Source organism: Amblyomma americanum, chromosome 7 (genome assembly GCF_052857255.1).
Source record: "Amblyomma americanum isolate KBUSLIRL-KWMA chromosome 7, ASM5285725v1, whole genome shotgun sequence".
NCBI classification, from domain to species: domain Eukaryota; kingdom Metazoa; phylum Arthropoda; class Arachnida; order Ixodida; family Ixodidae; genus Amblyomma; species Amblyomma americanum.
In genome coordinates this window covers 172690844-172712470 of record NC_135503.1, presented here as the reverse complement: position 1 = coordinate 172712470, position 21627 = coordinate 172690844, and the positions used below count along the sequence as shown (strand labels likewise).

Genomic DNA, 21627 nt, shown 5'->3' with positions numbered 1-21627 from the left:
ATGGGTTCTCGTACTGAACCCACCCAGTTTTTGTGCTCTGAATAAATGTTTTTCCTCCTCCTCCTCACAAAATGAATAAGAGGAAAAAGCCTCAGGTTGCTTGCTGGCGTTTCGACAAGTGGACATGTCTTCGTCTGGCAAATCGTTCATTATTGCCGGCGATTCGCTAAGGTTTTCTTTAGGTCAGTCCCGGAATGTACCGGGCTGGCCACATTTAGCGCAAACATACGAGCGCGTGGCCGCACTCTTTAGAGGTCCACGGCGTTCGTTGCAGCCACTCATCGCTGCAAATTGGCGCAGGAAGAGATGGACCTGAATGCTATGCTTCGTGTCATTTGTCACTTCGCTTCAATTTGCGGCAATGTCGGACGCAGTGGCCGTCAAAAGAGCACGGTCGTGCGCTTGCATGTTCGCACTAAGAGTGGACAGCCCTGTGCTTCAGAGATTCTCAGATTCCTCTGCAAATGTCGACCGCAGACGAAAAATAGTGCTCTTGTCGAAACGTGGGAACGCACCCTGAGGCTTTCCCCACTCTTGTTCACATTGTGAGTGTCGAGAAACCATCGGCCTACTCTTTCTCTACCATGCACACCTTTTATGGTGAGTTGCCTTTCGAGTAAGCGCTTACAATATGCAGATAACCACATCTTGAACTGTTATCTTTGTATGTACACACAAGCGATAAGTCATGAAGGAAATCAAGAGTTTTGTATTGTTTAACACTTATTTAATATTACATCATGAGGACCTAGTTGAAAATGTGTCATTATCTGGCTACAGGGGCTTGGTTGTGTATCATGACTGGTTTCTTTTATCGGGGTTACCTGACTGCTGCCATGAAACGCAGGCTTTTGAAAAGTCATTCGTCCGATAAGAGACAATTTCCACTGTTACAATGCAAATGTAATTTTTTGACATTTCGATCACTGCAAGTCAGAGATTGATATTTTCAAACAACTATAAGCGTGAAGTTAAAACATTGCAGGAGGAGCTTTGTAACTTGTTTCTTCTTTTTAAAAAAAAACAGTATTATTTGCCACTTTCATAAGGACTTTTTTGTTTTATAGCACATAATTTTCACTACCCTCAGTAAAATTGTGCAGTACAGACCCACCATAAAACTTGGGGTGTAGAATACAAACTACTTGTATGCAACTACTTTTGCAATACAGCATGAACAGCATGGTCTCAAAGTCCGATTATTTACAATCTAAACTGATTTATAAAAGGCCTATTCGGGCAAATGGCATTTAGCTAAAATGCCTTCCTCGGAATCCTCCTAATAACAACTTTATTTCATTCAGGAACCTGTATATTAACAATATTTCTTGAAGGCGTGATTCCTGGTATTAGCTCTTAGCACCTCCCAGCATAGCTTTGTGCCTTTAGCACCACTGACTTGCATCATATGTTCAATAGAGTAATAAAATGGTCGCTAATAGCTTTATTTTTATTTGTAACATTCTCTCAGACACAGACGGTCTAGGATGACAGAGCAAAAGGCAAATGCTCGCTGCCTGACGAAGGCCCGGTCACCCGTACAGTGCACAGAAATGTACAAAGGATTGCAACATTATGCAAGTGCTAATGCAATAGCAAAAAATAACATCCAACATAAAGTTTAGTTGGTTTTCAAAACGTGTATGTTTCAAGCTTTGAGTTGGACAGTATGTGCGCTTTGAAGGCATTTTTGAACGTTTTGAGCACTTTACATTGCTGTGATATGTCAAGAAGAGGTGGGTGTGTATTTATAAAGTTGGGGATTAAATACAACTCTTTTTGTGTACCATCCCCAGTAGCACAAATGGGGCTCTGAATTGCGGGCCCTCGTGGGCCCGGCTCGGGCTTCCCATAGCGGCCCACCTTGCCAACCCAGAGAGGCTTTCTTCACTTCATCAGTGTTTTCTGTGTACATGTTACAACTGGAAAACAATGTAAGAGAATGCTTCTTATTTATTGATTTGTTTTTGCAAGACATTTTGGGCATTCTTGCTTACAAAGACCCAATTACCGGGGTGAATGGTCCACACCCTTCATTCGTGCTTTCCAACCGCCATCCCAGTCTCTCGCCCCCTGCAGGAACGCAGCCACTCAGTTGTTGATGCCTTCCATGGTGGCCGTTGGGATTCTGTGCTGCACAGCATATGTAAAGTGAACAAATAAACAACATATCAAACTGATATACATTATGGTGGATAAAAATTACTTTGCACAGCATTACATTCACATCTTTCAGGAAATGCTTCATAACTGTATGTAATGCTACAATGTGCAATGCTTGAAATATCAGCATATTTTCTTTTGCTATTAATATCCGTAACCATAATAACCATAAATATCCATAATAACAATAACTGAAAGGTGCATGAGCCATTAAAGGACTACAGACACCATAAATTTATTGTGTGCTTTTTTTTCCTGTCAAACGATGTGTTAGTTAATAAAATACATAGATTACCAGGTGGTATTTACCTTCAACCCAGCTAAATAATTTATAATTGAATTTCTTCCCTCATGCTGTTTTGGTTTCATTGACGGAACGCAGACTGTCGTCAAGTTGATGTTTTGGTCCCATGATGCAACAAGAAAAACTAATACAATCATTGATATGTAGCTTTAATTTGCTACAAAATTTAATCCAGACACATTCAAGACCTGGAATGACAAAAATATGACCTGTCAGCAATAATATAACCAATTTTTTATTCCTCTTGTTGCATTAGCATCAACTACACGACACAGTCATCGTTCGACTGATGAAGCCGAAACAGTGTCAAGAAGAAATTAAATTGTAGAAAAACTGCAGATTGCGCTAGTTGGTTTGATGCATAGTGGTGGTTAAAAAAGCGCAAGCATACACGGACCATGTAAGAGACGAGACACAAAAACCAGCGCTGAACTTACAACTGATTTTTTATTAGGAAGAAGCACGTCATATACACACAGGAAAAAATAGCGCACATGGGCAGTGTCAACAAGACTCCTAGTGCTAGTAGAACAAAAAAAAACGCTTTAAAAGCACGTGTGTATCCGCAGAACCACTACCCACTATGTAATATATTGATTTCTCGAAGCGATAATGTAACAGATGGCGTATTCACGCACCCATACTTTTCATATATATGAAACGCCTCAGCTACTTCTCTTGTGCGCTGGTCCGAACGAGTGAACAAGACATCAGTATCGTCAAAGAACGGCGTATAATTGCATGTGAAACAATGCCTAGCTAGGTTAGTTTTTTAATTAGCGTGCTCTATGAGCTGCACGTTAACATGGCGGCCAGTCTGGCTTATGTAGGCCACAGGACAGGGATTTGATACACTATGCCAGTCTTACAGGGAACATATCTATTTTCATGATTTATGTTGCAAGCATTTCTTCTGCGCCCTTCATGCCTTCTTTGAACCGCCGCCACTCTTTCTAGCTTGTTAGGTGCAGAGAACAGAACCTTTATTCCATACTTGCTCCCCAGTGTTTTAATTCAGTGCGAAAGTGTGTGGACATATGGCATAACCACTACCTTTCTTCTCCCTTCTTCTGAATACTTTTCCAGCCCCGAGGTACTTGCAGACGATTTCAGCGCACGAAGGACTTTGTCTGCACTCGATACGAGAACTGAGTCCGGGAAACCAGCTTCCCTACATCTGTCTGCCTGGGCTAAGAGACTGGGCATCATTTTATAAGATTTCTTTACTGCTATGCCTAAGCATCCCGTAACGATGCCACTTTTTACAAGCTTTGAATGAAAAGACCTTTAATTCAAAAGATGCTTTTCACTCCTAGTGGAATACTGCCAACAGACATGGTTGTGTTCGAAAGACAATTTTAAATCAAGAAATTCCAAGACTGTTTCTTGATGGACTTCATGTGTGAACCCCAGCCCTGACCCATTATGTGCAAAACCATCAAGAACATTTGACACAAATTCGGGATTCACGGACCTAGCCAGCACCAGGTAATCGTCCACATAACGGAAAATGCGTATGCAATAACCGAATAGATCAGGCTCAACTTTCATATCAACCCGGCTAAGATAAATGTTATGAGAGTGGGAGCTACCTTGGCACCTATGCACAAATCCGATTTTTGCATATAAAGTCGACAATCCTATTCAACAAGCGTGTTACTCCGGTAGTAAGATAATCAACCGTTCCAGAAAGGAACCTATTGTAATTCCACACTCATTCATTGTTGTCCTCAGTAATACATTGCTGAACCTACTGGATTAGTTCAAAGTGTGGAAGAGAATAAAACAAGTCAACCACATCTGCGTTCAAACCATCACATAGTGCCCGGCTCTCATTTCGGAGGAAATCAGCTACTGCCTCAGAATTATATATGGGAAACTGATACTGTACGCGAACTGACGACAAATGGTTGCGAAGATAGGTAGACACAAACTGGCAAGAATTGTGCTCAAAGACGCTTGCCCGGAAAGTAACGTTAGGCTTGTCCATCTTAGCACTAAAGAAAATTTCTAGTACAGCGTTCAGCTTCCTTCCCTTTCTTTGCTAGAACTTCTAACTTAAAACTTCCGAAGTAGTCACCGCCTTCTCTGAACACTCGGTGCTAGAAATTTTCTTTAGTACTAAGACGCACAAGCCTAAAACATTCCTTACCGGGCAGTCGTCTCTGAGCAGAATTCTTGGCAGTTGGTTGTGTCTACCTATCTTTGCAAACATGTCGTCACTTCGCGCAAAGGATCCGTTTCTCGTACCTAATTCTGAGGCAGTAGCTGATTTCCTCCGAAATGAGAGCCCGGCACTATATGATGGTTTAAACGCAGATGTGGTTGATTTCCTTTATTCTCTTCCACACTTTGAACTAATCCAGCAAGTTCAGCAATGTATTACGCAGGACAACAATGAATGCGTGTTCTAAAATGAGTGTGGAATCACAGCAGGATCCTTTCTGGAACGGTTGGTTATCTTACTACCTGAGTAACAAGCTTGTTGAGTAGGATTGTCGACTTTATATGCAAAAACCGGATGTGTATATAGGTGCCAAGGTAGCTCCCACTCTCAGTAACATTTATCTAAGCCGGGTTGATATGAAAGTTGAGACTCATCTAGCCAGTTACTTATGCATTTTCCATTACGTGTACGATTACCTGGTGCTGGCTAGGTCAGTGAATCCCAAATTTGTGTCAAATGTTCTTGGTTTTTCTGCACGTAATGGGTCGAGGCTGACGTTGACACATGAAGGCCCTCAAGATGCATTCTTGCAATTCCTTGATTTAAAATTGTCTTTCAAACATAACCATGTCTGTTGGCTGTATTCCCCTAGAAGTGAAAAGCCCTTTTTGAATTACAGGTGCTTTCATTCAAAGCTTGTAAAAAGTTGCACCGTTGCGGGATGCTTAGGCATGGCAGTAAAGAAATCTTATAAAATGATGCCCAGTCTCTTAGCCCAGGCAGACAGATGTAGGGAAGCTGGTTTCCCGAACTCAGTACTCGTTTGGAGTGCAGACAAAGTCCTCCGTGCACTGAAATCGTCTGCAAGTACCTCGGGGCTGGAAAAAGATTCGGAAAAATGGAGAAGAAAGGTAGTGGTTATGCCTTATGTTCACACACTGTCGCACCGGATTAAAAGAGTGGGTAGCAAGCATGGGGTAAAGTTTCTGTTCTCTGCACCTAACAAGCTAGAAAGAGTGGGGTCGTAGGTTTAAAGAAGGCATGAAGGGCACAGAAGAAATGCTTGCAACATAAATTATGAAAATAGACATGTTCCCTGTAAGACTGGCATACTGTATCAAATCCCTCAGTCCTGTGGCCTCACCTACATAGGCCAGACAGGCCGCTGCGTTAACGTGCGGCTGATGGAGCACTCTAATTCTTTAATAAAGAAAGAAACTAACCTAGCTAATCATTGTTTCGCGTGCAAATGTACGCCGTTCGTTGACGATACTGATGTCTTGTTCACTCATTCTGACCAGCGCACTAGAATATTAGCTGAGGCGTTTCATATTATCAAGAAAGTAGTAGGGGCGTGAGTACGCCATCTGTTACATTATCGCTTCGAGAAATCAATATGCTACATAGTGGGCAGCGGTTCTGCAGATACACACCTGCTTTTAAAGCGGTTTTTACCTTTTACTAGCATCAGGAGTCTTGTTGACATTGCGCATGTGCGCTGTTTTTTGGTGTGTGTGTGTATATATGACGTGCTTCTTCCTAAAAAAAATCAGTTGTAAGATCAGTGCTGGTTTGTGTGTCTCGTCTCTTACTTGTTCCGTGTGTGTTTGTGCTTTTGGACCACCACTAGGAAATTCAATTTTAAATTCTTTGGTGGTCGTACAGGTATAGAATGTCTAACGCATGGCTTGAAAGAAGAAAACACACAAGCAAAAATTTGGTACCTATAGTCCTTTAAATTTTAATGGCTACTCAGTAATTGATAAAGGAGTTGCTATACCCTCTGAAGATTCACGTGTACTCACCAACGATTGTGCTTTACAGCCGAGCGTTCTTAAATACTTCTTTTTCGCCCCGTCCCTTCAAAGTGTACCTGAGAGCCACAGGAGTCTTCACTACAGTCTTCATAATAAGTTTTGTAGCCTCATCAGCTGTCTCACTCCCAATGAGTGCAAGCTTTTTGATCTGAAATAGATAGTACAAAGTGAACTATGCCATGAAAACCATATAATGAATCTTTCACAAAACTCTGTTTTAAAGAAACCATGTGCAAGTAAAAAAAAGCAAGCATGCAGAACAAGATCATACAGAGGACTCAAACAAACCTATGATCACAGTGGCGTGACTCAGCTTAACGATAACCGAATTCTCTGTTGTCTTCTAAACGCCCATCTTTGCATCCTCATATTAACTTCCTTTTATTCATGACTCAATGGCATATGCTTCCCAAACAATAAGGTAAGGGGGAAAAAGTGAAGCCATTGCTTTAAGGCTACTTTGAACCATGACAAAATTGTAGTCTGAAGCTACATGAGTGATGTAAGCACATAACCGTCAGCTGCCACTATGAACAGCAAGGCTAATGCTTGTGCTAATTTCTTCTAGTAGGCTAGATATTATCTACTGCAAATCCTCATTCAAATACACTTGTACAAAATGAAGCTTCCAGGTCTACAAATCCAAACGCAGCATTTGGCAATTTCGAACTGCCAACTTAATCTGAAGTGGACTCACTATATGTAGAGGGCTCAAAGTAAATAACAGCTGAAAAAAACACTATGCATCAAAATTATATTAAAAGGAATCAATACGTTGCCTGTAGTTCATAGGCACAATTGAAAGAAATGCCATATACCCAGTCGAAAAAAATACCAGCCCGTTTCTGGTGTTACCCCAAACTTTCTTTTTTAGACACGGGTTCTGGTGTGACCGTTTCTGATGTTCCGACCAGACCAGGATATTCAGACACGGGTCCTGTTGTGGTGTAGTGCGGTGTGCTTTAGTGTGTTCTGGTCTGGTGTTCTGTGCTGTGACACGCTTGTCTGATACCGGCTCTGGTGTGCTTTGGTTTAGTGTTTCCTGGTGTGATCGGTGTACCATTCGATTTGGTGTGGTTTGTGTACCGTAGAATGTCTTGGTTGAGATTCTGTTAGTTTGGACATACTATTTTGAGAAAAATTAAGAGATGCCTGCAAATGCAAGCCAAATGGTATCAAACGGCAAGCACTCCTGATGTCGAGACAGGTGCACTAACATCCCCCAATCTCGCTGCGCCGGCCTTGATGACAAGAGCATTTCATTAGATGGAACCTGCACGCAGTGATGCATGGTGTGGCACACACTCGCAGTGCCAGTTTTTCACGTTTGTACACTGGAGCATGCACATAACCACAGAATTTCTGTTCTTGCCGAAGACGAAGAGCAAGAACGTATCGTAAAGAAAGAAAAATTGCTCACATTTGCTCAAAAGCATCCTTAGCTTCATTGGTAGACCAAATTGGCAGTATAGTCAAGATGGAGGCACCTAGGATCATATCGTGCATCTTTTCTGAAAAACGTAGAACAGGTTGCATTTCCCTGATAGCAGCTTGACTCCAGCTGTGTAGCCACAATGCCTGAAGAACAACAGAACAAAATCAAGAATTTGTTTGAAATACACTATAATAACCACAGTGCAAAGACAACCAGCAAATACTGCTAATAAATTTAGCTCAGTGGTGCAAACATATACTACACATTCAATACGACTTGCAATGCCTGTGCAGTAAATCAACTGTCTTCTGCTTTATAGTAAATCAATGCTACTCACATAAAGCACCCCACTTGCATTAATTTGCTTGAAATCAGTGTCTGTATGAGCTAGTAATTCACACTTTCATTCACACAGTGCAATGATGAACACGGACACGGAGGAACACACAGAAAAACACTTTGAGGTGCCTCTTCCCTTGCCCCTGTTCATCATCATGCTGTGTGAATGAAAGTGCGAATTCTTGCGTTAAATGCTTTTCTTTTGTATTCATAACTAACTGCACATATTTACAACACAGCTGGGTATGCCTGCATCCTAATCTGAATTCCTATCATATTTTGGTGTTGCAGCTGATATTGAGCATGACAGTCCTTCTAACACAAAGTCACGCTTTCTGAGACAATCAACAGCACTCTAGTAGCTCCGGTAATTTGATTCATGACCAGGCTCAGAGATACTAATACTTGGCAACCTAGAGAAATAAATCGATATGAAAATTCTACTTCTGCAGAAAACAAAAAATAAGAGGAATTAAGGAATTAGATAAATGATTTCAAGATGCCCATAAAGATGGGCACAAAAAGGAGATAAGATGTAGTTCAACAAAAAAAAATATTTGATGCAAGTATATTTCAGGGTGACAAAATCCATGTATTGAGACTATGCGCACAGGGTGCAGAACTGTAAAGCACTGCATGGCTGGCTGCATCTATTTAGAAGACCATTCCTCTTCATTTCTTCCAAAAAAGTGGCAGCAAATCATAAAAAGCCGACTGCTGAAATTTATTTTCAGCTGAATGCCGCATACAAAATGACAAGGGTGGAATGTTAATGATTCGAAAGGAAACCTTAAACAAGATACTCTGAACTCTGGCACCGGTAAAACCCCAACAGATGTGCAAAAAAAGTTGGCAGATTATTTTTCCTGCTGAATGCATTGAAACCAAAGCTGCCTGAGCGCACATCAGTTTTGTTAAGGTATAGCTTGCTATAGTAACCAAGTACATCCGCATTGAGATCGGCGACAAGAACGACAACCCGCCGTACTTCGGCCAGGCGCTCTACGAGGCTGAAGTCAACGAGGACGAGGATGTGCAGCACACTGTCATCACTGTCACCGCCAAGGACAAGGACGAATGTGAGTTGGTCTCTCGCCTGTTGCCCATGCGCCTCGCAGTGAACACCTGTTCGGGAACAGTCCGGGCCCCGGCAGGTCCAGGAGTTGTGCTCCATTTCGGCTTTAACCCGCAGCATTGTGGAAGCTGCAGGCCTTCTCGACCAGACCAGAGAGAGCGCTATTCAGAAATCTTTTGCTGCGCGCCTCGTCGCCCGCTTTTCGCCTGCTGAAGGCTGGCGAACGCGTCTCTACAGACACCACGACACGCCATGAGTGGGAATTTGAACAGCACGCTTTCTGCAAACCATAAGGAAACGCTCACTCATCATCAGCGCAGCACTGGGGAAGTAACTGAGGAACTCTGCAGCGGAAATAAGAAGCTGCGATCGCAAGGTCAGGAAGGAGTCCGTGCCAGCATGACGGGGCCCCTCACTTCGCAATAGAGGGCTATTGGATAGGGGGACCCTATCGGCCAGGGGGATAAGGGAATACCGGGGCGCCAGTGCACAGGCGCAAGACACCCCTCGGGTTGTTGTTCTGCGCATGCGCACTGACGTCCCGCTATTTCGCTATCCCCCGAACCGATAGGGTGCCCCAATTTTTAGGGATGCAGCGATGGCGTAGAGGTAGAACATCCGCATCGCGTGCAAGAGGATCGGGGTTCAAATCCTGGTGCCGCGCAATTCTCCACCGGGTTTAGAAAAAAAAATTCGCGTGTCAATGGAATTGCATAACCAGGCCTGGAGTGCGGCCTGATCTCGGTGACCAGAACCGACAACGCACTCTCTCACCAGAGCAGGATTTGGCCACCCTGGTGTAGTACTTGGCCACAACCTTCTATGATCAAACCAATTAACCCTCGGCCCTCAGTCCACAGCGGCTGCGGAGCAACTGACCACGGCGGCGCTCAGACCTGTGACGCAGCGGAGGGTGCTAAGAATCTCTGACTCCGGACAGGCCGCCATTGGAATCTGAACCTGGCGACGTTTAACGTTAGAACTTTAGCTAGTGAGGCTAGCCTAGCAGTGCTGTTTGAGGAACTAGCGGGAATTAAATGGGATGTGATAGGGCTTAGCGAAGTTAGGAGGAAAGGTGTGGCGTATACAGTACTAAAGGACGGACACATACTGTGCTACCGCGGGTGGAGGATAGACGAGAACTAGGTGTGGGATTCCTCATTAATAAGGATATAGCTAGCAACGTAGAGGAGTTCTACATTATTAACGAGAGGGTAGCATATATAGTAATTAGGCTGAATAGGAGGTACAAGCTGAAAGTGATGCAGACATACGCACCCACATCCAGCCGTGATGTCCAGACCGTTGAAAGTTTCTATGAGGACGTAGAATCAGCAATGAATAAAGTAAAATCGCAGTACACTGTACTGATGGGCGACATCAATGCGAAGGTGGGCAAGAAGCAGGCTGACGACCACGCGGTAGGTGACTATGGGATAGGCTCCAGAAATAGCAGGGCAGGGAAGAGTTATTAGTCGAATTCGCAGATGGAAATAATTTACGGATCATGAATACCTAATTCTTCCGCAAACGAGAAAACTGGAAGTGGACATGGAAGAGCCCCAATGGTGAGATTAAAAATGAAATCGACTTCATACTATGCGCTAAACCTGGCATCATTCAGGATGTGGCCGCCCTCGGAAAGGTGCGTTGCAGCGACCACAGAATGGTAAGGTCTAGACTTAGCTTAGACTTGAAGAGGGAACGGAAGAAGCTAGTGAAGAAGAACACCATTAACGAGTTAGCCGTAAGAGGGAAAGCACAGGAGTTTAGGATAGCGCTGCAAAACAGATATTCGGCTTTAACTGAGGAAGATGATCTTGTTGTTCATTCAATGCACGATAATCTGGCATCAATAATTACGGAGTGCGCAGTAGAAGTAGGCGGTAGGGCAGTTCGAAAGGATACCGGGAAGCTATCTCAGGTGACGAAAGATCTGATTAAGAAGAGCCAAAACATGAGGGCATCTAACCCTACCGATAGAATAGAACGAACGGAGCTGTCAAAGTTAATAAATAAGCGCAAGGTAGCCGACATAAGGAAGTTTAATATGGTGAGAATCGAGCATGCCATAAAAAACGAAGGTAGCCTAAAAACAGTGAAGAGGAAACTAGGCATAGGTAAAAACCAGATCTATGCATTAAGAGACAAGCAGGGCAATGTCATTAGCAATATGGATAAGATAGTTAACGTAGCCGAAGAGTTCTACACAGACCTGTACAGTAGCCAATGTAATGAGAGCGTTAATGAGAAAGACAGCAGTGCACAGCAATGCGTCATCCCGCCAGTAACGGAAGATGAAGTAAAGAAAGCCTTAGAAGCAATGAAAAGGGGAAAAGCAGCTGGGGAGGATCAGGTAACAGCAGATCTGTTGAAGGATGGAGGGGACATCGTGCTAGAAAAACAAGCCACCCTGTATACGCAATACCTTATGACCTCGACTGTACCAGAAGCTTGGAAGAATGCAAACATTATCTGAATTCAGAAGAAGGGAGACACCAAGGACTTGAAAAATTACAGGCCGATCAGCTTACTATCCGTTGCCTACAAAGTATTTACCAAGGTAATCGCTAATAGAGGCCGGGCAACGTTAGACTTTAATCAACCAAATGATCAGGCAGGCTTTCGTAAAGGATATCCCACTATAGATCATATTCACACTATCAATCAGGTGATAGAGAAATGCGCAGAATATAACCAACCTCTATATATAGCTTTCATTGATTACGAGAAAGCATTCGACTCAGTGGAAACCTCAGCAGTCATACAGGCATTGCGTAATCAGGGGGTAGAAGAGCCTTATGTCAAAATACTGGAAGATATATATAGCAACTGCACATCTACTATAGTCCTCCATAAAGTCAGCAATAAAATTCCAATAAGGAAGGGCGTCAGGCAAGGAGACACGATCTCGCCGATGCTGTTCACCGCATGTTTGCAGGAGGTATTTCGAGGCCTTTATTAAGAACAGTTGGGAATAAGAATAAATAAAGAATACCTAAATAATCTGCGATTTGCTGATGACATTGCCTTGCTGAGTTATTCAGGAGGTGAATTGCAAATCATGATCAATAAGTTAGACAGACAGAGCAGACCGATGGGTCTAAAAATTAACATGTAGAAAACCAAGGTAATGTTCAACAGCCTAGCAAGGGAACAACAGTTCACAATTGGCAGCGAGAGCCTAGAAATTGTGACGGAATACGTCTATTTAGGGCAGATAGTGACAGCTGATCCGGATCATGAGAGAGAGATAACTAGAAGGATAAGAATGGGGTGGAGCACATATGGCAAATTCTCGCAGATCATGAGGATCAGTTTACCAATTTCCCTCAAGAGGAAAGTGTTCAACAGCATAATCTTACCGGTACTCACCTACGGGGCAGAAACGTGGAGGTTCAGAAGGGTAGCGGATCGGGCTAGTTGGTGCAGATTTGACATTTTCAGAAGCGCTAAAACACCGAGGACGCAGAGGGAACAGACAGGGACGAGCGCTACTTCCAACTGTTTATTTCGTAAACCCGCAAGTGCTTTAAACAGTTCTCGAACGCTTTTATGACACGGCAGTAAACTACACGTGCGAGAATACACAGTATAGCTACCGAGACTAAAAGAACCAAGGAGATAAGTGCACGATTACGTTGATACCCTGAGGAAGGCAAGTTCTTTTTTTGACAATGAAATGGACGGTGAGCTTACACAAGTGCTACCGAGTGATGCAATGTTCTGTGCTTCTATAATCTCTCGGGTTAGTTGATCACGACTACGTCCGATGATGTGGCACTAATTTAACAATGGAGCACAATTGCGGCACTTACTGCAGTGAATGGCTAGGTTGCTTCCGAAGGAATTTTTAATATTGTTGTTGTGCTGGCGTAGCCGGTCATTGACACAACAGCCCGTTTGCCCGACATACTTTTTGCCACAAGATAGAGGGATGCAGTACACAACACAGTCTACACAGTCCACGTACGCTGTTTGGTGTTTGATACCACATAATTGTTTGACAGAAGAGTAGGGTTTCGTCAGCTTGCAAAGCTTGTTTAGCTTGTTAGGGGCCGTGAAAACAACTCTAACATCTGCTTTATGCGCTACCTTTTTTAGGTTGTGTGAAACAGTGTGCACGTAAGGGAGCACAGCAACCTTTTTTCTCTCACTAGACTTATTTGCGATTTCGTCGCGACCGTTCAGGTTCCTAAGGACGCGTTCTGCTACCGAGATCTGAAGTGGAACCGGGTAACCGGCGGCGGATAACCGGTTCACTTGTTTATGAAAACTACGGGGCATGCAGTGATGGCAAGATTTCATCAATGCATTCCTGAAACAAAGTGCAATCACTGCTCGCTTAACCAGCTTAGAGTGGGCGGAGCGGAAAGCTAAGAGGGGTTTATTGCCGCGAGGTTCGTAGCTCCAGCAAACGTGGTTGTCGGTGAGTGAGAAGTTTATATTGAGGAAGCGGATTTCCCCGCCAGATGGTAGTTCATGGGTTAGTTTTAGTGGGCTGAGATTTATCTGGAAGGCTACTAAAGTCTGGCTAGCTTCGTGTTGAAGGGATATCTGGTCACAGTCAATAAAAACTAAAAAATCATCCACAAATCTAAACACCTTAAAAACATTTGACCCCTCCAGGTACCGCTGGAGGGCTCTGTCATGGTAGCTTAAAAACAGATCGCTGATCACCGGTGCTATACAGAAGCCTATGCATACACCTTCCTTTTGTAGGAAGGGTTGGTTGTTCCAGGAAATAAAAGTATTTTTCAGGTAAAACTGCAAAAGTTCAAGAAAGCCACTACATGAAACCCCGGCATCATTTTGGAAGGGGACAACACCGAAGTGGTCGATGCTGTCTTGAACATATTCTAGTAAAGAAGCATGTGGCAGTGAGTAGTATAAGTCTTCAACATCGATTGAAAAGGCCTGAAGGCCTGAAGTTTTCATAAACAAGTGAACCGGTTATCCGCCGCTGGTTACCCGGTTCCACTTCAGATCTCGGTAGCAGAACGCGTCCTTAGGAACCTGAACGGTCGCGACGAAATCGCAAAGAAGTCTAGTGAGAGAATAAAAGTTGTTGTGCTCCCTTACGTACACACTGTTTCACACAACCTAAAAAAGGCAGCGCAGAAAGCAGATGTTAGAGTTGTTTTCACGGCCCCTAACAAGCTAAACAAGCTTTGCAAGCTGACGAAACCCTACTCTTCTGTCAAACAATTATGTGGTATCAAACACCAAACAGCGTACGTGGACTGTGTAGACTGTGTTGTGTACTGCATCCCTCTATCTTGTGGCAAAAAGTATGTCGGGCAAACGGGCTGTTGTGTCAATGACCGGCTACGCCAGCACAACAACAATGTTAAAAATTCCTTCGGAAGCAACCTAGCCATTCACTGCAGTAAGTGCCGCAATTGTGCTCCATTGTTAAATCAGTGCCACATCATCGGACGTAGTCGTGATCAACTAACCCGAGAGATTATAGAAGCACAGAACATTGCATCACTGGGTAGCACTTGTGTAAGCTCACCGTCCATTTCATTGTCAAAAAAAGAACTTGCCTTCTTCAGGGTATCAACGTAATCGTGCACTTATCTCCTTGGTTCTTTTAGTCTCGGTAGCTATACTGTGTATTCTCGCACGTGTAGTTTACTGCCGTGTCATAAAAGCGTTCGAGAACTGTTTAAAGCACTCGCGGTTTTACGAAATAAACAGTTGGAAGTAGCGCTCGTCCCTGTCTGTTCCCTCTGCGTCCTCGGTGTTTTAGCGCTTCTGAAAATGTCAAAACGTGGAGGCTAACGAAAAGAGTTCAGCTTAAGTTGAGGACAACGCAGCGAACCATGGAAAGAAAAATGATAGGTGTAACGTTAAGAGATCGGAAGCGGGCAGAGTGTGTGAGGGAACAAACACGGGTTAATGACATCCTAGTCGATATCAAGAGAAAGAAATGGGCTTGGGCAGGGCATGTAATGCGAAGGTAAGATAACCGCTGGTCCTTAAGGGTAACGGAGTGGATTCCAAGAGAAAGTAAGCGTAGCAAAGGGCGGCAGAAGGTTAGGTGGGCGGAGGAGATTAAGAAGTTTGCAGGCAAAGGGTGGATGCAGCTGGCAAAGGATAGGGTTAATTGGAGAGACATGGGAGAGGCCTTTGACCTGCAGTGGGTGTAGTAAGGCTGATGATGATGATGATGACACATCCTGAGCCTCTGGTGCAGTTCACTGCACAGTACATGCACACTTGCACACATTCAAAACCTACATTAGATTCTTCACTGTTGAAAATCGCAGATTAGTATGTGTGGTAGCAAATACTGAAAATAAAAATAAAAGGAGCACTGCCAGTGTTTAAATCGACACACAGTGACTGGTTCGGTTTACGGTTTGGCTTATATGGGTTTAACGTCCCAAAGCGACTCAGGCTATGAGAGACGGCGTAATGAAGGGCTCCAGAAATTTCGACCGCCTAGGGTTCTTTAGAGTGCACTGACATCACATAGTACACGGGGCTCAAGAATTCTGCCTTCATCGAAATTCGACCGCCGTGGCAGTGATCAAATCCTCGTCTTTCGGGCCAGCAGCCGAGTGCCGTAACCACTCAGCAACCGCGGCAGCTTCGCAGTGACTGCTAAGAGCACTTTTCTAATTACAGTTCTTGCCCATGCCCTTGTCGAGCAAGGCACTAATGCCGATTGACCTGCCGTAAATCTAATGTGTCCTCAACATGCTGCCTAGTTATCAATTTTCTTGTCAAAATTTAACGAAATACTACTTACATTTTTTGAGCTAGAAGCGCATGAGCTATTGATATAGTCCAAGGCACACAACTTAGTGCCTTAGAATAGTGTTCAACGAGAGACCCACATGCAGAGACACTGGGCTTGCCACTGTTTCCTTATACAAAGTAATACAGGAGTGCATGGCATGTGGTGTTAATGCTAAGAAATACAAAACATAAATAGAAAAAAGCTGAAGTGCAAAGAAAAATTAGAGACAAGTTCTGTCATTACACCTTATGTTACACTAGAGAGAACATGTTCATAAAGAAGTAGGAAAATGGTCATTTTGAAATTTTGCACAATCATCAAATTGTCATGAGCATAGTCAATATGCCTTTTCTTCACACAAAAGGTTTCCAGTGGCTCCGGTGCACTTCACCTTTTTAGTACAGTGCCTTTAAAAGACAGAAATTGGTCAAGGGCTACAAAATGGTAATAACTGCATCATTTTCATTTCCATGCTTCATTACGTTTGAACACAACCTCCCATATGACCCATATGATTTGCTGCAGGAGCAGGATTCTGGTGTGAACCAATCACATTCAATGAAGGACCTGGCTGCCTTTTCCAAGTGTACTAATTTTCACAATGAAAGTGCCGTTGAGCGAGTTTGACAGCAAGCAAAAGCATGATTTGAACCCAGTAGCTTAAGGAAATCTTAAAGCGTGTCCGTAACAATATGCTTGCAAAAAGACAACTTCAGGTGCCAATACTCATCAAAGTTGCCATCAGATCTCAGCTTTGGTGTGCTCATAAAGGGAGGGTGGCGTGCTTAGTTATAATGACCAGTTGTCACGGCTGGTACATTTTGCTACCTACTTCAATGATGAAGACTGTGACAAACTATCCTCCAAAATCTGACACCTGGTTAAAAGGCTGAAAAGAAAAAGCAAATGAAGGACCACAGAGACCTGAAATTATTTCTTACTTGGACAGTTATGCACACCGTAAAGAATGCTGGCATACGGTACGAAGTTATACTGGTATTTTGGCCCCAGATGCTCGCTCATTTGAGCCTCAGTATCCTAACTAAAGCAATAAAAAAGACATGACTGTTGAAGAAGGCATAAGAAGCTCCTGTAAAGCTCATCAGCAGTGAGAAAAACGACTTCTGACCCGCATAATAATACAAAAGTCAGCCAATAAGGCCCCTGTGTCAGTCACCAACTAAGAGACCATGTACAAACTATACACTGTAAATGCACGAACTCTACATGAGTGCAAAGCACGCCCTGCACTTGTGAAACAAATTTGTGTCAATGTAAGATTCTTGGCAACAGTAGGCATCCCCATTAATCGCATGTGCTAAAAAGAAAGAGGGCACCTAATGATGCTGTACAATTTAGAATTCAGCCTTTCAGTGAACTATATTTTGTCTAGTACCATGAGCACCGTCAGAGGAGAAGGCAAAAATGAAAGGAAAGCTGCCGGCTGTCATGAAGCCCGTCACAAAAAAAACACTGAACAGAAGTGATGCACAGACAAAAAAGAAGGGATGCACTATGCGATTACACAACACACAACACAGGACAACAGGGCCCAACCAATGAATGAAAAGAGAACAACAAAAAGAAGGTTAGCAGTACTAAACACTGCTACCTCTGCAAATTTAAAACAGTGAAATATACAACACCTAAAAGATTAGTTTCAAGGACTATAAACACGTAATTTTGATCACATATTTTTTTTAAATGCAGCATTAGACATTAGAATACATGAATCCCCAAGTGGTATTTGCCTACCATTTAAAAAATTATAATACCAATTCTTTCCCTGATGTTGTTTAGGCTTGATCAGCTAAATGATGGCTGTGATGCCTAGTTGACATTTAGGCCTGCTGAGGCATAGAAAAGGCTGCAATATAAATGTGGATATACAATTTGAATTCACTACAACACCTAAAACTGCCTGTTTCAAAAACTGGAATGACAACAAATGCTATACCAGCCATTATATTGCCAGTTTTCTTGCTTTTGACATGACCTGAAAACTAACTACGCGTCGCTGTAATCGTTCGGTTGATAATACTGAAACAACAAGGAGAAAGACAATTATAAATTATTTGCCAGTCATAGAGGAAATATCACGGGGTGGTCCACGTACATTAATGTCTAAGACATTTGAAAGAAGACGGAAGCAAACATCTGGTGTCCATAGTATATACAGTTTCTTTGAAGCTTTGAAGCTTTGAAGATATAAGTAAGCATGCCGAAAGGCTGAGTCAAACAGGTAACTACAAGCTCCTAATTTCCTGTAAGTGTATTAAAGCAAGTATATTCACTGAACTCGCACAGTGTCATCACCACGCAAGTGAAATGGCAAAAAAATCAAAACTCACCAAGATGATCACTGTGGTAACAATTTATGATGAACATTCACATTTCTTCATTTAGCACTTTTAACGTTTTTCTACACAGAAGTAGTTTGCTGTAGACGGTGCTTACTTTTCACTCAGATCTAGAGGCAGTAAATATATTGCAACTACAGTGAATAAGTTCATTTAACAGTACCTCTTGCTGGACTAGTTGCTGTAACATTGTGCAACAAAAATAAAAACAGTGCTAATTTTTACACAAACAACACAGAAAGGACAGACATGACGGGCGCTGTACTGTCTGTTTTTTTTTCTGTGGTTTGTGCAAAAATTAGCACTGTTCTTACTTTTGTTATACAGTGAGGGGGCCACAGAAGAGAAGCTTACAAGAGAAGCTGTCAAGTACAATTATTGTTTCATCTTTGAGGTGCATTCACAGCTGCACTATATAACATTGTTCGTATTCTTTTCACCAAGTGAAATAAGGCGTCTTTCCTGGACCAGTCTTTGAGGAGTGCCATGTGACACCGGCATTACTGCAGAAGCTTGACATGGTTATCCTTCTACTATGATTGTCTATGAGGGGTGCCACGTGAGATGGGTACTAGAGGAAAAAAGGATAAAAGCATTGTTCTCAAGCTGTAATATCATCTTAGAATGCTGCCGTGTAGCTCATTACTTCATATTGGTGTTTTTTAAAGCCTGACTGCATTGAAAGGGGTCTCTAGTGACTCGAGAAAAGGTGAGGAGGGAAGTAGAGAGGGAGAGAGAGAAAGTGGCTGAGCTGAGGCTATTCCAGTGTTCTCGTTGTTGCTGTGTAGCATTGCAGCTGAGCAGCCAGCTCTGGACTCAATCGTGGTATGAGGGTGCGGGTTTCCCTTTTTCTTCTACCCTGTGTGTTGTGCTGTCAACTTTGCATTTTTTTCGTCTCGGCTATAAGAAAACGTGTCAATGATTCTTGCTAAAAATCACCACGAAATTTTAAAAATGACAGGAGAAATGTTCCAAGTAACACTTGTTGCTGGGCTTGTTGTTGCATAGTTCTATGTACAAACGTTAGTGCAAAATAAGCGACAATCACAGGAAAGGTGGACAAGATGTTTGTACATAACGTTTGTACATAGAAATGTTCCAACCATCACTAACAAGAAAAAGAAAATTGGTTGCTTGCTTCGGATTCATACACTCCCTAAATTCTAGTACGGGGAGTCTCAGATTCCTCATTAGTTTGTAAGGGTTCTGAGGCCAGCCGAGACCCCCTGTATTTAAGCACTGCTTGTTTCTTAGCATGAAACTGGCACTATCTGATGATGACCTATTGAGAAAAGACACACACGTTATTTTGAATAAGGGAATGCCAATACACGCAATCAACGTTCTGGTCCAAAGCAGACATTGGAACACACTGATCTCAACACAGAGGTGAAAAAAAAAACAGATCTTAAAAAACTTGATACATACTTGTGCTCTGCAATGTACGCTGAATGGGCACAGACAAGAACAGCCCAAATCTGGACAGTGGAGACATCCTCTCCGATGAATCTCTTTTCGGACCTCTTCACTACTTAAGAGAAGGCACTTTACCTGCATAATATTATAATTTCCAGCTGTGTATTTTGCACGCACAACGTCTGGCACTTCCTGATAATTTTTTGCATTGGTGGCATTTCACACAACCACAAGAAAATGTTCAAACAGCCAAACTTCAAATACATGACGCCACTTGCTCACACTAGTTTTTATGATAAGCTCTGTACTACTTAGGTTATTCAAAGCCCCTTAATTTGAAAGGGCTACAAAGCGCTCTTTTTCTAGGGCTACTTCTTCGTCAACACTAAGCAATGATTTCTATTCACGGCCGCCTGCAACTAAAAGGTCTTTACCGCTGCAGGCAACGTTACCAATGTTACAAAAGTGATCGAGCAGGCAGCTCCCTGTTTGTTGGGGTATCGCAGTGACGCGTCGCTTAATTCACTCAATCGCTTGCATGCCTTGACGCGTCACACCCCTCCCACTCTGACCTTGACAGCTGGTGTAATCGGCTCGTATAGGTGTGTTATAACTTTAAGACGCCACATCAGATCATTGTAAAGACGCACATACGCGTAGCGAATAACACAACGCTAAACAGACCGAGCGGCCCACGCTATCGGCAGTCTGCAACGGGCCAATACTGGCGTCAAAAACACGCGTGCAGGCACTGCACGATCACGTCCCACGTCTAATAATGAGCAGGAAGTCGGGCAACCGCCTTAAGGAAAGCCAAAAACATAGTCACGCGCCTTGCTGGGCGGTATACAATTTCCACATTTACATTTAGGACTCCTACGCGGGCCTGCCACTCAGCAAACGCATCTATGCATACACCTCGGCGCTCGCGTCGCAACGCATACACTGTGAACACTGACAGACAAGCAGGTCGATGATTCGATGCGGAATGCAATTTGCTGCCCCGGAAACAACCAGTGACTCACGCGCAATGACGAAGGGAAACGAACAGGACAGAGCTGACAGAGCCTCGTCCCTACCGCTTCTTCTCACCTTTGCGCTCGTTCGTTTATTTTCGCGGTCGCAAATTGCAGGCACTCTTGCGCTACACTATGGGTCTCACCTGAAAATGAAGACTCGACGCATTGCAGCACGGCCGGCTTCCGGTCGTGCATTGGAACCGCTTTCTTCTCCTGCCTCGCGGCTGCTATGGTTGAAGTCGAACGTGTTGTCAATATGAAACGACTCCATGCTTCTCGGCGTGGTCACTTTTTCACGAAGTACGCGAACGGCTGCATTGCTGACACGAGCCTCAAGCTACGATAAGCATGAAACCCAAACGGAAGTTTGAAGGAACGATAATGAAATCACACAAACAGCACACGAACAACAGCAGCACGGACAACGGCACGGAGCGGCGTAAGGCCTAGCCGGATATCACTCCGGAATGCACCGAGGGAGAGGAGGAGAGGAGGGTTTGCTGCGTCCTGCCACGTGACCTGGCAGCCAGCGCGCTGGATTGGAACGGCGTTGGGAAGCATGCTTCGCGCTGGCGCGGGGCTATTAGCGTGGCTATTAACCTCATGGTAAATAATTAATGCAAACTGTTACAAAATTGCAGTTTAGACTAAGGCGCTCCGCGCCTTCCTGTATCATTGCCGTGCAGTTTTTATGTCAAAAGTTGGCGACAATGTTTCAGCTCCTTGCAGAACAACTTTACAAGTTGTTTTCTAAGCTTTTCTTTTCTCTTTCTAGTCTCTT

General features: G+C 43.5%; 1 protein-coding gene across 2 annotated transcripts; it reads right to left on the bottom strand.

Annotated features, from left to right (window-relative positions):
- Window positions 1-1935: 1935 nt before the first annotated feature.
- Window positions 1936-21269, bottom strand: LOC144096765 (uncharacterized). Of its 2 annotated transcripts, XM_077629642.1 has the most exons (6): window positions 20990-21269; window positions 19840-19962; window positions 9214-10615; window positions 7872-8029; window positions 6440-6599; window positions 1936-2133 (listed from the first exon to the last, which is right to left on the bottom strand). In XM_077629642.1, exons 3-5 carry the CDS (start codon window positions 9418-9420, stop codon window positions 6539-6541), a joined length of 426 nt encoding a protein of 141 aa, XP_077485768.1. In that variant the 5' UTR covers window positions 9421-10615; window positions 19840-19962; window positions 20990-21269; the 3' UTR covers window positions 1936-2133; window positions 6440-6538. The 2 variants fall into 2 exon arrangements, 1 of the variants encoding a protein (XP_077485768.1); XR_013306848.1 differs by lacking the exon at window positions 9214-10615.
- Window positions 21270-21627: the final 358 nt, after the last annotated feature.

Coding starts and splice junctions, on each gene's coding strand:
- LOC144096765 (XM_077629642.1), bottom strand. CDS start 9,420: ATGCTGCGGGTTAAAGCCGAAATGGAGCACAACTCCTGGACCTGCCGG. Junction 8,030..9,213: donor TCGTAGAGCGCCTGGCCGAA/GTACGGCGGGTT, acceptor GTTGTTCTTCAG/GCATTGTGGCTACACAGCTG. Junction 6,600..7,871: donor AAGGATGCTTTTGAGCAAAT/GTGAGCAATTTT, acceptor TATCTATTTCAG/ATCAAAAAGCTTGCACTCAT.